Genomic DNA, 20,149 nt, shown 5'->3' with positions numbered 1-20,149 from the left:
CAGAGCCAAAATATACAGTTTTCCCAGTTTTATTTAACTTTTTACAAACCCTAAGCAAATAAATGAACAGCGCTGACTAGTCTCAAATGCATGAATGGCACTGTATATTATTTTTTACATGTGTAGGAAAAACATTATATTGTGTTTTAGGTACGCTTATCCACGACTATAACCATATAATTACATATAGTGACTAAGACATCATTATATTGGACACTCATCCGTGAAGAGCAAACTTCTCCAGCATGCCAGTAGCCATCAAAGGTGAGCATTTGCCCACCGACTTCAGGTAGGACAACAGGCATTCAGACGAGCTTCCCTGACACGTTTTCTGACAGTTTGTGCAGAAATTCTTCAGTCGTGCAAACCCACAGTTTCATCAGCTGTCAGGGTGGCTGGTCTCAGATGATCCCTCAGGTCAAGAGCCTGATGTGGAGGTCCTGGGCTGGCGTGGTTACACATGGTCTGCGGTTGTGATGCCAGTTGGAAGTACTGCCAAATTCTCAAAACAACGTTGGAGGTGGCTTATGGTAGAGAATTTGACATTGGATTGTTTGGCAACAGCTCTGGTAGACAGTTCCGCAGTCAGCATGCCAATTGGGTGCTCCAGCAAAACTTGAGACATCTGTGGCAATGTGTTGTGTGACAAAACTACACATTTTAGAGTGGACTTTAACTGTCCCCAGCACAAGGTGCACCCGTGTAATTATTATACTGTTTAATCAGCTTCTTGATATGCCACACCAGTCAGGTGGATGGATTATCTTGACAAAGGAGAAATTCTCACAGAGATGTAAACAAATTTGTGCTCAGAATTTGAGAGAAATAATATTTTTGTGCTTATGGAAAATGTCTGTGATCTTTTATTTCAGCTCATGAAACATGGGACCAACACTTTACATGTTGCGTTTATATTTTTGTTCAGTATAATTAATATACAAATCATTGGGCGTTGTACTTTACTATCAACCGTAACGCCTCTAGGTGGGGTGGTGATTTCTTCACCGATTTTATACTATCCGGACCGCTCGTTCATTTCTAACGGCAGTTCCTGTATTCTCCGTCTCCAGTTGTTACCTCATCTGCACAGATCACTTTAAATGTAGGACCAGGACAAGATGGCGGGTACGTAGTCTATTTACACTAGCATCGGGAAAATGCACAATTCCGTCCCAAATTTTAACAGTTTCGAGTGAAAGTCGATACAGCAGAACAATTTAGTTATCGATTGAGTATATTTTGATTGAGTTTTTCGTTGTTTTTAACAGATATATCTTTACTCCAAGAGGATTCCCAGGAGGAGTTGGACGGATGTAAGTTTGTCCCTGTGTTTTCAGTGTTGGAAATTGCTAGCTAGCCGTGCAATGGATGCGATGATTGCATTGTCGGCTCTCTGGAGTTCACGGGTCTGTGTGGGTCTTGTGTAGACGAGTTGGACTGTCCCCTTTCTTTGCAACTTAACTTCTACGATGTGTAGTGAGTTATATTTACATCCTACATTTTAAATGCTATCAAAAGTAGTTTCGTAAAAGCTAACACTCACGCGCTTGCGCAAATTTGGCGATAAACTAGCCAGCTAGCTAGCAAGCGAATTGGCGAACTAGCCTCTCAGATAGCCAAGCAGCTAGCTAGCTAAGCAGAGTAACCAGCGATTCGATTCACTGCATTACATTTGATTATGATCGTCTCGCTTCCTTCGCTAGCTAGGTTCTCAACCTAATACATCAAGCTTGCATGCAGGATTGTTAACCTAGCTAGGTCAGCTAGCTAGCTACCACCCATAGCGGAGGGAGGTTACTGGTTTCTGTTACATCAGATATGCAACCCTGTCAGGGCCCTACGACTATAGCCTGAAACTTCCTGAAGTGGACTATTTGGCTTGCTAGTCTTTGCAGCCGAACTAAATTAGTATGATATAACAACTAGCCAGCTATCTATTTTTTTTTATTACTATCCAGTATGCATACTAGACAATTTGGTGACTGATAAATTGTAGCGAAAGTGGGAAGTTAATGCACCTAGTCTGGCTATTGTGCAATAACTGGGATGTGCAGTTACCATACACTGTACAAGCTAGGTATTTATGTTGCAATATGATAGATTGCTTTGTTTCAGTAGTGCATTTTGCAACATACCCATACCATTGCGAGAACAGTCATGCAACAAGTCCACCTACAGATCACTACCATCATCCTATAGATCCCCACCTGCTTGTATGCTATGTGTATTCACTGTATTTCAAGGACTTCATATGTTTCTTTCACCAAATCTGTCATTTTCACTTTTGCACTTTTTTCCCCCCCTTGGACTGCATTCTCCTAACCACTGTTGATATGCTAATAGATTTAGCATTGGTGCCAAGCTTCTGCCACTACTGCATGTCACCTCATCACTGTCCCTCACCGGCCTGACTGGGTACGTGGTGGTGGGTGCCTCTCATGCACAATATTCCCAATGTCTCTAATAGTTGGTGTGGATGACTACAGCTCAGAGTCTGACGTCATTATTATACCTTCAGCCTTGGATTTTGTATCGCAAGATGAGATGCTGACTCCTCTTGGAAGATTGGATAAATACGTCGCTAGTGAAAATATTTTTAACAGGTAAATGTCCAATGCAATGTTATTAAAGCTCACAATTTTGAAGACCTTTTTAAATTTTATTATGGAGAATATTTATTCATATCAAATTTTGTTATGACTTCCAGACAAATGGTGGCCCGAAGTTTGTTGGACACACTAAAAGCAGTGAGTGAGGATGAGAGGGACTGTATCGGCGTCTTGGAGAGAGTGGGTCGACTTGCTGATGACTCGGGTAAGACCCCATCGGTTTATAAGAGACGTTTGTTTCATATTTAACGACTGACTGTTGTGAAAACTGTCTGTCGTGTATATGAACTGGCTGTGTGTGTGTCTGCATGCTCTGGACATGCTCTTATTTCTGTCATGAAAGTAGTCTGTCTGTTCTCTTGGCTGGCCACTGGTGCAGAGGAGAGAGACCCATGAGTGTTTTGATGGAGCTGTGTAGTTAACTGCACCTAGATGCCATTTCACACAGGTGAAATGCAGTCTGTCTGAGTTTTACAGCTGGTCCCAGTTGCTCCCTTGGCCCTGTAAGGTGTAGGTAGGCTAAAGGTGTCAACATGCTTCGGTTCAGCTGGCACCGAACGAGTGTGCTCGCATACTCACTTTAAATACCTTAACTTGGGAAAAACAAGAATCGGCAATAGTGATGTTTGTCCATTTTGAGACGCCGTAGCCAGTATACACTTCCTCAAAATACTCTGAATTAATTTAAGACAACTCAAGAAATCTGTAATTCATTTTGAAGTTCTTGCCGAAGAGCTCTTAGTCACACAATTTTACAGGGGCGTAGACTTCGGCTCCAAACTTTGACTTGCTTCCATTAAAAAATCGTGTGCCCGAACAGCCCCCCCCCCCCCCCAAAGATGTCCAAAACGAACAAAAACTTAACACAATGTCATAAAATATACACAAACTGAACTGTTTCGGCTGGGAAGCGTGCGGATACCTTTAAGAGATGTAGAGGAAGGTGCACCACTGCTTATACATATCCAGCAGGGATTAGAAAATAGATTGGGATTTGGGCATTTATTAGTTGGGATAACTAATAATAAGTTATCCCAACTACATTTGCAATGTGCAATTGTCAGGTCTCTGTAGTTCTCTGAATGTAGTGGCCTAGCAGTGTCCTTGTAAGTGCAGGGCATGTCTTTCAGCGTAATGCAGGAGCCCTGCATAATGGTGCAGGCATACATTAGAGTAGCAACCAGTTCCCTTAACCCTGGAGTAAACTGACCAGAGAGGATCTTAGTCAGTCAGTGGGCATGTATTTTAAACAACTACATCAAAATAAAAAAAAATGTTTTCCCCTTAGCATTACATAGGCTGGGTGTGCTTCGGGGACATTCTGGCCCCGCCTGGTAAAGCGGAGAGTCAAAATGCACAGTCCATCAGCATCCTTCTCACAGCTATTTATTAGTGCGTCTTTAAAATATAGGTTTAACTAAATTTACACCTGAAGTTAAGACAATCTAACTGTGTTTCTGCAGACAATTTCTCTGGACAAATGATATCCTCCTCTGGTCCCAGGACATCCAGCCAGGTGTCAGTCATTGTTGAACACTTGTGCTGCTGACGATGATGAAACCAGACCCCTTTTGTCATGGAAGACATTTGATCTTCAGGCTTTATTGACCCCCTTTTCTACTGTCCTTAAAATACCTCTTAAGTATTTTTAAAATGTCTTACCTTTCTCCTTTCAGAGCCCTCTGTAAGAGCAGAACTAATGGAGCAAGTTCCTCACATTGCCATTTTCTGTCAGGAGAACAGACCTTCCATTCCGTTTGCCTTTTCTAAGTACTTGCTACCGATCGTGGTGCGATACCTGGCTGACCAGAACAACCAGGTAAGGGAGGCGTGTGATAAGGATACATTACATTCTCCTCTTTTTGTATTGTTCAACATACTTTGTTCTGTTTTTTTGAATTGCCTCTCACTCGCTCTCTCTAGCCATTGGCACATGTTAAATAAACATCTATTCAGCGACAATAAATTAAGCTCATAGATGTTATGCTAACTGTTATTAATAGCTTCTGTATAATGATTGGGATATCTCGCCAGGTCAGAAAGACCAGCCAGGCAGCCCTGCTGGTGCTGCTGGAGCAGGAGCTGATTGAGAGGGGGGACATTGAGACCCTGGTGTGCCCCGTTCTGGTGGACCTGACCGCCCCCGACAGCAACGACGACGTCAAGACGGAAGCCATGGCCGTGAGTCATGTGACCAAGGAGATGCCTGAAATGGCACACTATTCCCTATGTAGTGCACTACTAAGTAGCTTTGTTGGTCAAAAGTGGTGTAATACATATGGGAATAGAAGGTGCAGTAGTGTGGAAATGGTGGTCAGGGAACATGACCCACACAACATTATGACATTATCAGACAGCTACTGTGCCACGTTTTAGATATGATCATATCAAATGCAAAAAGTAGAATAAGGTTGACCCCTTTGTTTTATTTACCATAGCTGTGATTTCCAGAAGCAGGCTGCAGCCAGCATTCAAATGAATGTTTGCCCTTCTGCGGATAGTGCAAGCCAAGGGTATTTCAAAGTTGTCTGTAGAACGCAGGTAGTGTTGTGACATTTTAGTTCAAACCACCATGCTGTGTGAGAAGGATCCTGACGGACGGTGTATTTTGACGCTCTGTTTTTGTGTCTGTAGATCATCTGTAAGATGGCTCCCATGGTGGGCAAGGACATCACCGAGCGCCTCTTCCTGCCCCGCTTCTGTGAGATGTGCTGCGACTGCAGGATGTTCCACGTGCGCAAGGTCAGTAGGGACTAGACTAGGGTTGTGTTCATAAGGCACCAAACAAAGAAAACGGACTGAAATAGGAGGGACTAGCTGGACTTGGCACATTTTTTTTCTTCTTCACGTTAACATTTTTTAACGTCTTCTGTTGTGCCTTAATGAACACGACCCTGCATTAGATCACACCCAGGCAGTGGCTATACACTCAAGTAGACTTTCTCACATGTAGTATTTGTCTTTTCAGCTTTTTTGTTTAACATATTGTTAAATCTGCTTGGGGTTGGAGTCATTGTTTTAGATGAGGTCATTTTTGTGTGTTTGTGGCAGGTTTGCGCTGCAAACTTTGGCGACATTTGCAGTGTTGTTGGAGGAGAGGCGACAGAGGAACTCCTGGTACGTTTTGACTTCTTTTGGTTTCATTCTTTCTCAGCCAACTGACTTGATAACTTTGTTTGCTTCCAGTGACACACCAGGGTTTACTTAAATTAGTCATCTAAAAGCCAGAAGTTTCTGTTGCACATGCCGTTCCCAACTGCCGCTTTTCCACCTCTTTTTCTGAATTCTCAGTATATTGTTGTGATATTGAGATTGTAACGGGTGAAACATTGATGCACTCACTCTCTCTGACTCCACTCAGTAGCTTGGCCTTGTGTGACGATGAAAGGGCATTCTAAGCTCTGACTAACTGAAACACTGTCTTACTTTCCATCTGGCTCTCTTTCCCACCTCTCTCCTTTCCTGCCCAGCTGCCCCGCTTTTTCCAGCTCTGCTCGGACAACGTGTGGGGGGTGAGGAAGGCCTGTGCTGAGTGCTTCATGACTGTTTCCTCGTCCACCTCGCAGGAAGTGCGCAGGACCAAGCTATCGTCGCTCTTCATCAGCCTCATCAGCGACCCCTCCCGATGGGTGAGCACCGAGCAGAAATGTGTCAACCCACATCCTAAATGGAAACTAACTACTTTAGCATAGGCATTAAACATTGACCTCCTGAGGCCAGAGTTCTATTCTTAATCCTCTAGGTATTTTGCTGTTAAGGGAACTAACTTGTCCACTGTATCTCAGTTGGTAGAGTATGGCACTTGCATTGCCAGAGTTGTGGGTTCGATTCCCATGGGGGACCAGTAAGAACAAATATGAAATGAAAATGTATGCACTCACTACTATAAGTCGCTCTGGATAAGAGCATCTGCAAAATGTAAAATTAAACGTAACTTTTTAGAGTAAATACATATTTTATTTTTACTGCAGGGCCTGTGGGTAGTAGTTAGCCCACTTCAGGGAACATTCACATGACATATTTTACCAGGATGTCTGACAGGCCAACTTCCTTATTTGAATGCACAACTTGGCTACTTCTCTTTACAAGAGTGTCTGCTAAATGACTGTAGAGTCATTGACATGTAATACTCTTTTGTTTCTTGACCTCTGTCTCTCTTTCTTTGTGTGTCAGGTGCGTCAGGCTGCCTTCCAGTCGCTGGGCCAGTTCATCTCCACGTTCGCCAGCCCCAACAGTGTGGGCCAGTACTTCAGAGAGGGGGAGGAGGGCGAGTGCAACTGTGTCCACTCACAGAACAGGTGCAACCATTTTGGGCATCTAAAAGGGAATTTTAGATTTGAATGGTCTTCTCTCAGTGAAGGAAATCCACCAAGCTTGTATTGTACTGCTTGTTTGTAACATGCTTCCTCTCTCTCTTCCCCCAGTATTGAAGAGAAACCACTGGACCTGGACACTACAGACCCTTCCCGCAACGCTAACACTGACTATCAGAGCCGGGGGAATGACTCTCCTGTATGCACAAATGGCAACCACGTAGAGGGTTGTCTACAACTGGACTGCATTTCCAACCATGTCCAGGGGGACCACAGCGAGGGGGAGGATGGGGGATTTTGCCGGACAGAGGAGGAGATAGGAGGAATGGACGTGGCAGAGCAGGGGGGTAGGGAGCAGACGGCAGAGGCTTTGGCGGATGCCCTGGATGGTCCCGAGTGCCTCTGTGGGAAGGAGGCTTCCTCGCTCGCCCCGGACCCCTCGGAGGAGGAGGGAGACTCTTCCAGTACAGCAGGGGCTCAGGAAGAGGAGGAAGCACCTTCAGTGGCTACTGAGAGCACTAAGAACGAGCCACAGCGACATGAGAAACGCACAACCTCCAACGAGAAGGACGACTCACCAGCAGACATATTGGCGCCCTCGTCCTTCTCCCTCCCTGAGCCAGCAGAGGAGGAGTCCCCCTACGTCAGTTCTCAGGACAATATCCCCGAGCAGGAGCTCTACAACTCCTTCCACTTCTGGAGGTTGCCCATCACAGAGATGGGCCTGGACATGGAGCTGCTCCAGCAGGGGGAGAGTGTCCAGGAGGAGCCCCCCAGCTATGTCTCCTCTAGTAAGGGCAAGGCTAAAGCCTCGGCCCCAGTCCTGGATAGGAAACAGCTGGAAGAGCTGATCGAAAACCTGGAGCCTCATATTGATGACCCCGACGTGAAAGGTGAGCTGTGCTCTGTGTGTAAAACTGTAGCTTGACCTCACTGTCAGAGGTCTACACTCTACTGCTGAGATCACGAGAAGCTGCTTACTTCAATACCATATGTAGACGTGTAACTTAATCAGAGGTGGTTATTTTGGTAACTGTTGCAATTCATGGTTGTGCGTCTATTCATATAGGGACAGTGGCTCAGTGTGTAGGCTGAATGTAATTATATTGTAAGAGAAGTTGTCATGGAGGGTGAATTCCCTCGGGTTATAAATAGACTAATCCTTAACCAGAGCAAGCAGTGAAATTCAATACGTTGTTGTTGACAATTAACATTCCTCTGCTGTGATTGGACAGAAGAAGCTCTTTCACAGGTAGTGCTCAGAGCCTAACCCTATAGGCCAATGGTGTGAGAGGCTGGCCTTTGAGTCCAGTCCACTGTGTTTTTGGTGGAATTGAAACCCTTAATGTTGCATGTGAGGCTAGCAGCCTGCTGGCACCTGGCCATTTCACACAATACAAACTGGAAGTCATTTTTGGGCCGACTTGGGAGGGGGGGAAATAGAAAACCGGGAGAGGTGTGTGTGTGTGGCCTCTAATGTTACAAATAGCACATGGAAAGGAAGAGGTGTTGTCAGAGGATCCCAGAAAGAAACTTCAAACTAAACTGTTTTTCCTTCAATCTTCGTTTTATGTGCGAGCCTCCTCGTCTGCCTATAGATGCAATCCCATCGTGCTGCATGTAATAAACTCCGGTAGTCTAGGCCAGGGATGGGCAACTCCAGTCCTCAGGGGCCAGAGTGCTGTAACACTGCCCTGCCATCCCTAGCAAACACAGCTGATTTAAACTAATTGCATTCCAAACTGAGTAGTTGATTATTGGAGTCAGGTGTGTTTTCTGTGACACTAATCAGACCCCTGAGGACTGGAGTTACCCTGGGTTAGACCTATACTACAGAACACTGTGTTCCAGTACTGTTTGTTTCTAAAATGGGTCACATGAATTTAATGATCTGTCACTGAGTACGGTTACATGCACACAATAATGCGATTTATTGTAGGTAGTCAGATTAATATAATAGTTTGATTTAAAATGTTTACAGGCTTTGTAAGAAGAACAATCTGAAATCAGTCTACCTGATGTCACTCTGATAAATGCAGAACATCACCAGTCTAAATAAACATTCCACCACAGCGACCATGTTATTTTTGGGTTGGGACATATAAAGATTGAATGTCAACTACTTCTTATACTCATATGTTCTGATCTCACTTCACTGGCGCCGAAGAGGAAGGCACTTGGCTGGTGTCGGCACAGTTGAAATACACTGCTGGAACGGCAATTTGTTTTTTGGTTTGATGTTTTTTGTATTTGTTCTTTATTTAAAAAATTATATATATATATATATATATATATATATATATATATATATATAGTTAAGGTGTTTAGATGTCCTAATAATTAGACCTTACGCTGATATTTTTATTTTTTAAATGAGCAGAGTAAGGTGTGGACATGACTACTTCCATAGTCAGTTTAGTATTGAATTATTACTGTGCATGTAAATTATCACCGGTGTCATCATGCCAGACGTGCGTTGGTTTGACAAACCGCTCATTGTTGCAGATGGAAATGGAATCCATAGAGCTGACTGACAATCATCAGTTCTGTCAGAATGTTCCGTAACGCTGTCCTCCTGAACAGGCCCCAGATGCACTGAAGCACAATGACTGACTCTGCTTAGCCGTGACAGATTTACAATCTGCTCTTCCTCGTCTGTTAAGATTAACCCCGTGTCGGTGCTTAGGGCCAGTGCAGTGGCTCCTCCATGGCTTTGAGTGTGATCTGTTGTTGTGAAGAGGGGCCGGCTGTAAGCCCAGACAAGGGCTCCCTGTTGTGCGTATGGCACAAAGAACGCTTGTTTGACAATGACACGCGCGTGCACACACACACACACACACACACACACACACACACACACACACAGACCTCGATGGGCTGTTTTATACACTCAAGGTAATGGTGTCGCAACAAGGAAGAATAGGTCTCCTAGACGCTTCATGTATATGATAGAATGAGCACAGGCTAGGTATTAGCAATATGGTAGTTGCTCAAGTTGTATTGTGTTTGGCAATAATACAGCTTACGCCTTGGGCATTGTTTCTGAACAAGAGAACATGGTGATAGAGCAATGTGGAACTCGCCTGCTCATCCATGTCCCCCCCCCACCCCCTTCCTGCAGCACAAGTGGATGTCCTGACAGCTGCTCTGAGAGCCACAACCATGGACTCTCACCTAGAGGATGCCTTCCTGGAGCCCCGGGACAGCCAGGGGGGACACCACTACGACAACCCCTTTGGAGTGCACCAGATGCCCCTTATAGGACACCATTCAGACATGGAGGTGAGGGGGTGGAATGGCGTCACGCCTATAGAGAGAAATTAACTGTAGGGTTGTCATGTTTGACCTGTGATTAATCCTGGTGTCTGTGTAGAGGCGAAACTCCACCCTGCAGATGAACTATGGCGACGACTCTGAGCTGAGCGATAGCAGCTTCAGTCCAGAGGACGAGAAGAAATCCAAGCATCAGGACGTGATCCCTCAGGCCCTGCTGGACCAGTACCTGTCCATGACGGACCCTTCCAGAGCTCAAACGGTGGACATGGAGATCGCCAAGCACTGTGCCTACAGCCTGCCTGGTGTGGCCATGACCCTGGGCAGACAGAACTGGCACTGCCTCAGGGACACCTATGAGACCCTGGCCTCTGACATGCAGGTGTGTCTACGCTCCACTTCTGTCTAGGCTACATCTCACTTACACCTTCTGTCAATTTTACTGTAAATGTTTTTGAGGAAAAATACAGGTTTTCTCTTCAGAAGTTGTTTTTGACCCCCCCCCCCCCCTCGTTCGTTCCATTTCAACCTCTAAACACTCCCGACCATGGAACACATTCACTGGAACACAACTTTGTGGAATGTGTAGGTAGATCTAGATTGTGTATAACTGGCATGCCTCGCTCACTTGTAGCGTAAGCTCTAATCGTGACGTTTGCATCTGCACGTTCCACAACGTCGCGACCTCCTGAATGTGCCCCCATGGTAAGTATGTAGCCTAGCAGTGTGGCTCTCTCACTGTGATCTATTTCCTCCTCCCCTGCCAGCTGGTTGTTGTCAGGGAGGGTGCTTTGACAGACTGGACCTAGACTGGAGCATGGAGCAGGTTTGCTTTTCTTTCTGGTCCTCCTCAAGCACCTTTTTTATTAATTTTGTGATTCTCCAAAGCCCAATGTGTGGATCCTTGGCTTTCCAAAAGCAGTCCTCCAAAAACAAACTTGTGTCCTCTCACCATTCAGTTGTCAACCCCCAAAGTTTGCCTGCCTGGAAGGAATGACATTTTGCCCCAGGCACGACAGCTGAAGGGCTTGACACTATTGGCTCTGGTCAGACTCTCAATTACCCCCCCAAATCAGTGAGCTGGAAGCCTGAGGACTGGAGTTGGCCTGCCACCCCCATGTGATTCCTCTATGTCTCCCCCTGGCAGCTCCCTTTGTCCCACTTTTATACACGCCCTCTAACGTCACTGGGTCTTCCTGGGCTCTAATGTCTCTCTCTCTCCCTTCTCCAGTGGAAGGTGCGTCGGACGTTGGCCTTCTCCATCCACGAGCTGGCCCTGATCCTGGGGGACCAGCTGACGGCAGCGGACCTGGTGCCCATCTTCAACGGCTTCCTCAAGGACCTGGATGAGGTACGGGTAGGGGTCCTCAAACACCTCTACCACTTCCTTAAGGTCAGTTGGCACCTCTTTCTTTAGCACTCACATCAATATAAGAAAATACTTGATCAATATTTAAAAGAATACTAATAGAAATGATCATTAGAATGGATAGGTTACCTTTTTATTGTGTTGTCACGATGAGTTGACTGCAACTCATAATGGTTCATATTTCCCGTAGTGATGATAGGATCCATGCATACCTGCTGTGTCTTCTGTGCTGCAGTGGCTTTTCTGTGTGGTCGCAGGGGATCAACTTCTTTCTCGCTCCCTTTCTCTCTAGCTTCTGCACCAGGACACCCGGCGTAAATACCTGTACCAGCTCCAAGAGTTCCTGGTCACAGACAACAGCCGCAACTGGCGCTTCCGATCAGAGCTGGCAGAGTAGGTTCTACCCTGTTATCACACTTCATGTAATCCATTTATTTCCCCTGTGACTTTAGTTGTCACACACTATTAGTAGCCAGAGAAGTAGCCAGACGTAGTGACATTCCTGTACTGTATGGGTGAGGGAGTTAAACATAGAAGTAGCTTTTCCAAGATGGCTGTTTTGGTGACATTATGTTCTATGGGTCAGGGTAATCTGTATCTCCTCTGTGTTCTCAGACAGCTGGTGTTGTTACTGGAGCTGTACAGTGGTCAGGATGTTTATGACTACCTTCGACCCCTGGCCTTCAGCCTGTGTCTGGACAGGGTGTCCTCTGTACGCTGGACCTCCTACAAACTGGTACGTCACAGCCAGCGACACGGTCACAGCCAACAACACACACGGTCACAGCCAACAACACACACGGTCACAGCCAACAACACACGCGGTCACAGCCAACAACACACGCGGTCACAGCCAGCAACACACGCGGTCACAGCCAACAACACACGCGGTCACAGCCGGCGACACACCCCCGACGCGGTCACAGCCGGCGACACACCCCCGACGCGGTCACAGCCGGCGACACACCCCCGACGCGGTCACAGCCGGCGACACACCCCCGACGCGGTCACAGCCGGCGACACACCCCCGACGCGGTCACAGCCGGCGACACACCCCCGACGCGGTCACAGCCGGCGACACACCCCCGACGCGGTCACAGCCGGCGACACACCCCCGACGCGGTCACAGCCGGCGACACACCCCCGACGCGGTCACAGCCGGCGACACACCCCCGACGCGGTCACAGCCGGCGACACACCCCCGACGCGGTCACAGCCGGCGACACACCCCCGACGCGGTCACAGCCGGCGACACACCCCCGACGCGGTCACAGCCGGCGACACACCCCCGACGCGGTCACAGCCGGCGACACACCCCCGACGCGGTCACAGCCGGCGACACACCCCCGACGCGGTCACAGCCGGCGACACACCCCCGACGCGGTCACAGCCGGCGACACACCCCCGACGCGGTCACAGCCGGCGACACACCCCCGACGCGGTCACAGCCGGCGACACACCCCCGACGCGGTCACAGCCGGCGACACACCCCCGACGCGGTCACAGCCGGCGACACACCCCCGACGCGGTCACAGCCGGCGACACACGCGGTCACAGCCGGCGACACACGCGGTCACAGCCGGCGACACACGCGGTCACAGCCGGCGACACACGCGGTCACAGCCGGCGACACACGCGGTCACAGCCCCCCCCCCCCCCCCCCCCAGAACTGTTCTGATTTAAAAAATCTGCCGTTTCCAGCTACAATAGTCATTTACAACATTTACAATGTCTACACTGTATTTCTGATCAATTTGATGTTTTTTTTTTAAATGACAAAGTGTGCTTTTCTTTAAACAATGACATTTCTAAGTGAACTCAAACTTTTGAACGGTAGTGTATACATCTACTGGTAGTATTTTGTAATGTTACACCACCACATCCTTGGTAAATATTTCTCCCTCCCTACCATTTCCACAGATCTAGAACATTTCTCATGTTTTGCTCAACATACACAGCAGGGCGACGTACTGCTTACAGACATCAGCAACAACGCTATTCAAGTCGGCTAAAGATGGCCGCTATTGTCTCTTCCCAATATTAGCCTTTCACTGAGGCATGCCCTGATTGGGAAGAGATCATAGTAGTAGTTTAGCGATCACTCTGAAACAACGACTATTCCGTTCAAGACGTCACCCATCTATCTGTATGATGTCATATTACTGAGCCCATCTTTTAAGTTCTCTGGGCTTCATTTACCCATAATTTGATGAGAATTTTGACGCACAAAAAGGAATCCATAATATTTATTGTATATTCTTAGGTGAGTGAGATCATCAGGAAGGTGGCGTCGTGCCAGGCGCTGCTGGCAGACTTCCTCAGTGAGCTGGTAGAGAAGTTCTGCCACTCCCCCAAGTGGTCGGGACGACAGGCCTTCACTTTCATCTGTCAGGTGAGGACATCTTTGTCATGTTCATCGTTAGGCTTTGGCGGTATACTGGGTTATTTGGAACTAGCCACGGGATGGTTTTTCAACTCCATCAATACTGTTAACCATTTTTCTGCTTGTTTATAAGTTATTTGTAGCTACTTTTAAGTAAATACCTGCAGTCAACTTGTGTAATACGTTAGGAAATAAAGCACATTGCGCTGTTCATTTCACCTGTCACATAATTTTTTCATTATGAAGCTTACTGGTAGTCCCCAGTCACATGGTGTTTGCTGACAAGCACACAACGATGAGTCTGCCAGCATAGCCTTATGAGTCACTCACTGTTGTGCAGCATGCACCAGGTGGTTTAGTTACAGTATGGAATTCATAACTAAATGTTTGCCGGCTAGATATCTTACAACTATTCAGTGAACTGTCTAAAATGTGCTAAATGCTCTGCGGTTGTGTATTTGGTTTGCTAATTTAGCTTCTTGCGGTAACAGCAGAGTCCCCTCCTGGATCAATAGCCTAGCGGTCTCATATTTGTTTTGTATGTGCAGCAAAGTGTGAGTAGCATTTTTGTGTTACTTGTATAACTTTGCGCTGGGATGTCTGTCCTACAAATAGTTTGTCAGACTTTATAAAATGTTCCCAATTTGTTCGTTAGCATTTAGCTAGCACTTGCTATGGGATTTGACATGTGTTCTTTATTTAACCATGGTAAAGCCCATTGAGACTTTCCTTTTCTCATTTTACTTGTTAGCATTACTATTACTAACATTTGGATTAAAGGGGTTTGACAATAGTGCCCCTTGTGTTCAGTGCAAGTATTACCAAATATCCCGAGATGGCACAAGGTCGGTATGACAACCGCCCAAGCCTATTCAGCGTTATTCTTCTCTTGTTATCTCCTGACCTATACAACACAAATAAACATCCAATAGGCCTAACCAAATAAACAAGGTAAATACTGTCTTCTGTCTGAACTACGGTAATTCACCCACATTATGCACCACAGTAACAAATATATAAAATAAGAATAACTAACAGACAGAAATTAAACACAATTTCAGTTTAAATAAAGGAATTAGGTCCAACACATGGAATGTACAGTGTAATCCTGAGACAAGTAATCTACCACCACTCTTAAGTAAATCCTTGCAGCGTAATGGCTGATAAATCAGGTTCTAGGTAATTCAAATAAGGTTCCCACACTTAGTAGCACTGATCTCTTTTTAGAATGTAATGTACATGTCAGATATTCCAATGGAACCCATTCAAATAGTGTCTTATGCCAATCCTTAATAGAAGGGACCTTGTCATTAATCCACTGTAAGAGGATGTTTTTCCTCACTGTGATGGTAGGGATATTGTAAAGCCTCATCCTTGCCACCGAAATAACATGCCTATTAGGGAGAACTAACGTCAAAGAAATTGTCCAATTCTAGGTCGACCCCCCCCCCCCCCCCCCCCTTGAACATTAGTCCAGTACCTTTTTTGTAATTTGTTTATGGTCACATTCCAATGTGTTAGGGTGTCTGTATCAGTTTTACATTTTAGACATGGATGAGGGGCTGTATGCAATCTGTGTCTTATTCTTAATTGGATTGCTCTAGTACGATTACAGCTAGATATTGTTTTTGCGTATCTCCAAATGTCCTCCCACATATCCTCGTCAATAGTAATAGAAAATTATTTCTCTCCCCCCCGTGTGCCAAAAGAAAAAAGGGCCCTAAAGCATCATAAAATACATGTAGATATTTTCCTTTGTGCGAAACACGTTTTTTCAATGACAAACACATCAGGGTTGCTTATCAAGGTGGTGCTCTTCAAAATGTCTTACTTGTAGAAAGCGGAACAAGTCCTGCTCAACCATCTCCTCAAATTACAAAATATTTTCAGCAAATAAAAAGTTAGGTCTGCCTATGCCCTTATTAAGCCAAATGTTAGCCAGCAATCAGGGTACAAAAAATCTAGGTGGTTAAGAGCAGAGGTTAGTTTGGGCTTTCCTAAAAAACATTGAACTGACCTACATGCTTTGAGTGTATTAACTAATGGGATTATTGCAGTAATCTTTTATAGATTTGAAGCTTCTGAAAAATACAAGACTTTTTCAGAATCCCTCTAACAAAATCGAGGCGTCCTCATTATATAACATAAGTGGGCACACCACTGATAACCTAATATCCAAGCCTCCAATAGAATCTGGCAGCTGCAATATGGCCATCCGAAGTCTTGCCTTGTGTTTACTCCATATGAAGGAACTTAACCAGCCATTTATGGCTCTGATTACCTTATTGGAACGTAAGACTGAGATAATTTGGATTGGGTAAAGTAGTCTAGGTAAAATGTTAATTTAAGAGGGATATTCTACCCATCCATGACATCAGAGTTGCAGCGCTCCAAATCCTGTCTTATTGTGTCAAATAAGGAAACAAAATTGTCTTTGTACATTTTGCTAGAATTTAGGAGTTATGAACATACCCAGATACATTTAACCTGATGGAGACTATTTTTGAAAGGAAAGGGAGGGGGTACAGAGGTAAGACTACAAAGTGGTATAGTCTCTGATCTAGTTAAATTAATCTTGTAGCCTGAGAATACACTGAATAATTCAAGAATATTAACAAGAGGTGTAATTTGAAGTCTCGGGGCTAAAGATGAATATCAAAACATTGTCAGCTGCCAAGGATTTTTAATTACGTTTTTTTAATTGAAGAGCCTTTAGTTTCACCACCCTCATATTACACAGTGGAGTAAGTGGCTATGGTAGCTATGAGGACACTGCTTTCAACGGGCCACTTGACATTGTCCTCGCCGTTTTATTTGATAACATGAGTGGCACCATTCTCTGTCCCACAATGTCTATTGTGTTGGAGGACAATGAGATCATGATGACTGAGTGGTCAAGTGTGTTAACGCACAAACACAACAGAAAGCACAAGTGTGTGTGTGTCTTGTGCATGCACACACAGAATCACACACTCCTCCAATCCATCTCTGAAACACACACACACACACACACACACCCTCTAACCATCCTCCCTCTCTCTTTCTGTCAGCTGGCGATTGAGGATGACTGTGTGTCGTTGGAGCAGTTCTCGGAGCACCTGCTGGCCCCTTTGTTACAGCTGGCCTCCGACCCCGTGGCCAACGTCAGGGTGCTGCTGGCCAAGACCATCCGCCAGAGCCTGCTGGAGAGAGGTACGTACACGCACACCTGCATGCTCCTCTGACCAATTCCATAGTTAGGCCTAGGAAACAACAAATGAATCCATAATTGCTTATTTTATTATAAAAACGAATCGTATTTAACTGCACTCACAAAATGCATAGTGAAATAGTCTGGATGGTGTGTGTGTATATATATATAGTTATGTCATTATTAATCCCCAATAAGGAAACATGACAAAGTATGGCTGTTCTCCATATATCGTCAGCTTAACTGCAGTTGAACCCTGGTCACATCTGTCCTCTATTCTTCCTGTCGTCCCTGCAGAGTACTTCCTGCATTCTGCAAACTCCCACCAGGAGGCGCTAGAGCAGACACTGGTGGCCCTGCAGATGGACCTGGACAAGGACGTCAAATACTTTGCCAGCGTGCATCCTGGGAGCACTCGCCTCAGCGAGGATGCCATGAGCACCACCTCCTCCACCTATTGAGCCCAGAGCACCCCTCGCCCATCTAAACACACACAGGTTAGGGTGCAGAGGGCTTGAGGCAGTTTTTTTTACTGCCACTTGTAAACAGGCACAGGGGGAGGACCCATGCATCAATACAACTCCAATCAACACTACAGATTAATTTAGTGCTTTGATTTGTTTATATATTTTTTTGCCACAGAAGCCTTAAGTGTCTTCCTTAAACTGGAAAATACTTGAATGTCCGGAGTGGATTCAGTGACTAACAAAACAAATGGGGGGGGACGCATGGGGAACGGCGCTAATAGGGACCATTTTCCCCCATCGGTTCCTCCCCTTCCCGCTCTCTTTCTATCGCTCTCATCCTCCTGAGACTTAGCGGAAAAGCCAGTATCTCACAAGCTTTATGGAACCACATAGCAGGATGACTGTCTCTAACTCAAAACATTTAAACGGTGTAAAGTTTCTGTAATTGCTTTTTCTTATTGATACTGTATAAATGACTCCTATGCTGCATATATATATATAAAAAAAATAAACTTAAAACCGTCTACCATCAGCCGCCTTCTGTGGACGTAGCACGTCTTCTCCTCCTGGGCTCCTGCCTCCATTGTTTTAACTCTCTAGTGCAGCACATTGTTGTACCCATAGACAGAGGGTCTCCCCCTGGCAGGCAGGGGCTCCTGTTGTCAATGAGAAATAAATGTCTTTTTATTCATATTATGGCTGTCCTTTGCGGTGTTTTTTAATTAAGTAAGCGGAGAGATATACAACTGTAAAAGGTCAGCACACTTGAAACGTGGTATTTAACCTGAGAATAAAATACTGCGCCGCACCCCCACCTGTATACCCTATCTGTACATATCTCATATACATAGCAACTTTTCCATTTTGATCAGCGATCATGTATTGTGATACCATGTTTTACCTGTCGCAACATTAAATAAAAAGCAGGCACACATTTGTATTTTGTTTGTGTAGGATGGAGGCTCTGGAACACGTTGCTCAGGATATTCTTAACACCAAAGAAGAGTTTTATATACAACTGGTGCCATGCCCGGGCTGGGATTGAGTCGGATTGCGGATCACAGGCATTGTGGCTTTTAAAGGCAATTTTACAGTAAACGATGCATATGTCGGCTCAATCGGAAATTGCCTTAAACGTCTACGCCTATAACCCGCGATCAGAATGTATGTCGGCCCTTGTCAGACTGTTTTAACAAGTTTTAAAAAGTGTAAGCATCAAAATCATTGAGCCATTTACACGAAGACTTTCGTTTACCTTGCTTATTGGATTTACACTGAGGGCATAAACTGTAACGACACTGGGATTCAAACATCGTTACACCCTCCACCATGTTCCTTCTATTGCTGGTTGCTCTCATTGGTCACTCAACTCCGCCCACTGGTCCTTGAGCCAGAAAATGATTAGTTAGACAGTGTGTTGAATCAAACCAGGGACCTGTTGCAGCACAATCCCACGTTCTTTACTATCTCCACAACCATCCAACCTCAATCTATACATGACTGGAAAAGCCCAGTCGCTAAAGTCTGCCCATTGATCATTCTTCCAATAAATCAATCATTTATTCTGAAGCTGAGGTTTACTACAAAGCAGGATCAATTAGTTAGCCGGCTAACTTCAATTATTGTTTTTGAAGCTAGTTTACAAACCAAATTGTGAAAGATGCAAAAACTAAATTAAAGCGTAGAAATAGTGCATGTAGAACAGTTCTACCATATCTTATACTTGCTTTCAATGAGTGACAGCTTTATAACTCAATGTGAATTTGGTTGGGTGGCCCAAAAAGTTAAGTTTAATTTGTGTTTTTGGTTGTTAAGCTTGAAATTGGCTCATCTAGAAAGAAAACTCTAGAAAATGTCAAGTTAGCAGGCTAACTCATTAATCCTGCTTTGTAGTATACCCCTCTGCCCCCAGGACCAGATCACGAAAGTTTGCATGTACAGTGTGAAAAAACTAACCCACTCATTTTCATTAACCAATTGAGCTCGCCAGCTTTTAGTCCTAAAAACCAGAAATTAGTTGCCTTTGGTTTAATCAGTCATTTCTATGGGGGGAAAAAATGCTGAAAATAAGGAATGAAGTTAACACAGGCTTAGATCTTATACACTACATGAACATCTCATTCCAAAATCATAGGCATTAATATGGAGTTGCCTCCCCCCTTTGCTGCTGTAACAGCATCCACTCTTCTGGGAAGGCTTTCCACTAGATGTTGGAACATGCTACAAGAGCATTAGTGAGGTTGGGCTGCTCACAGTCGGTGTTCCAATTCATCCCAAAGGTGTTTGATGCCAGGGCTCTGCAGGCCAGTCAAGTTCTTCCACACTGATCTCAATAAACCATTTCTTTATGGACCTCTCTGTGCACGGGGGCATTGTCATGCTGAAACAGGAAAGGGCCTTCCCCAAACTGTTGGCACGAAGTTGGAAGCACAGAATTGTCTAGGATGTCATTGTATGCTGTAGTGTTATGATCTCTTCACTGGAACTAAGGGGCCCGAACCATGAAAAACAGTCCCAGACAATTATTTTACCTCAACTTTACAGT

At 45.3% G+C, this 20,149-nt stretch overlaps 1 protein-coding gene across 3 annotated transcripts; it reads left to right on the top strand.

Moving 5' to 3' along the window:
* The first annotated feature begins 1,006 nt into the window (after window positions 1-1,006).
* On the top strand, window positions 1,007-18,297 carry LOC129823049 (serine/threonine-protein phosphatase 4 regulatory subunit 1-like). 3 transcript variants are annotated; one of them, XM_055881732.1, is made up of 20 exons: window positions 1,008-1,125; window positions 1,269-1,313; window positions 2,344-2,415; window positions 2,519-2,603; window positions 2,708-2,814; window positions 4,286-4,428; window positions 4,644-4,790; window positions 5,244-5,351; window positions 5,661-5,726; window positions 6,080-6,238; window positions 6,783-6,907; window positions 7,034-7,815; window positions 10,044-10,204; window positions 10,296-10,577; window positions 11,427-11,588; window positions 11,857-11,957; window positions 12,180-12,300; window positions 13,828-13,956; window positions 16,998-17,139; window positions 17,435-18,297. In XM_055881732.1, exons 4-20 carry the CDS (start codon window positions 2,545-2,547, stop codon window positions 17,596-17,598), a joined length of 2,958 nt encoding a protein of 985 aa, XP_055737707.1. In that variant the 5' UTR covers window positions 1,008-1,125; window positions 1,269-1,313; window positions 2,344-2,415; window positions 2,519-2,544; the 3' UTR covers window positions 17,599-18,297. The 3 variants fall into 3 exon arrangements, with proteins under 3 accessions (XP_055737706.1, XP_055737705.1, XP_055737707.1); XM_055881731.1 differs by lacking the exon at window positions 2,344-2,415 and having other exon boundaries at window positions 1,007-1,125; XM_055881730.1 differs by lacking the exon at window positions 2,344-2,415 and having other exon boundaries at window positions 1,007-1,125; window positions 2,468-2,603.
* The last annotated feature ends 1,852 nt before the right edge of the window (window positions 18,298-20,149 follow it).

Source organism: Salvelinus fontinalis, chromosome 25 (assembly GCF_029448725.1).
Source record: "Salvelinus fontinalis isolate EN_2023a chromosome 25, ASM2944872v1, whole genome shotgun sequence".
Classification (NCBI taxonomy): domain Eukaryota; kingdom Metazoa; phylum Chordata; class Actinopteri; order Salmoniformes; family Salmonidae; genus Salvelinus; species Salvelinus fontinalis.
This window is presented reverse-complemented; position numbering and strand designations above follow the sequence as displayed.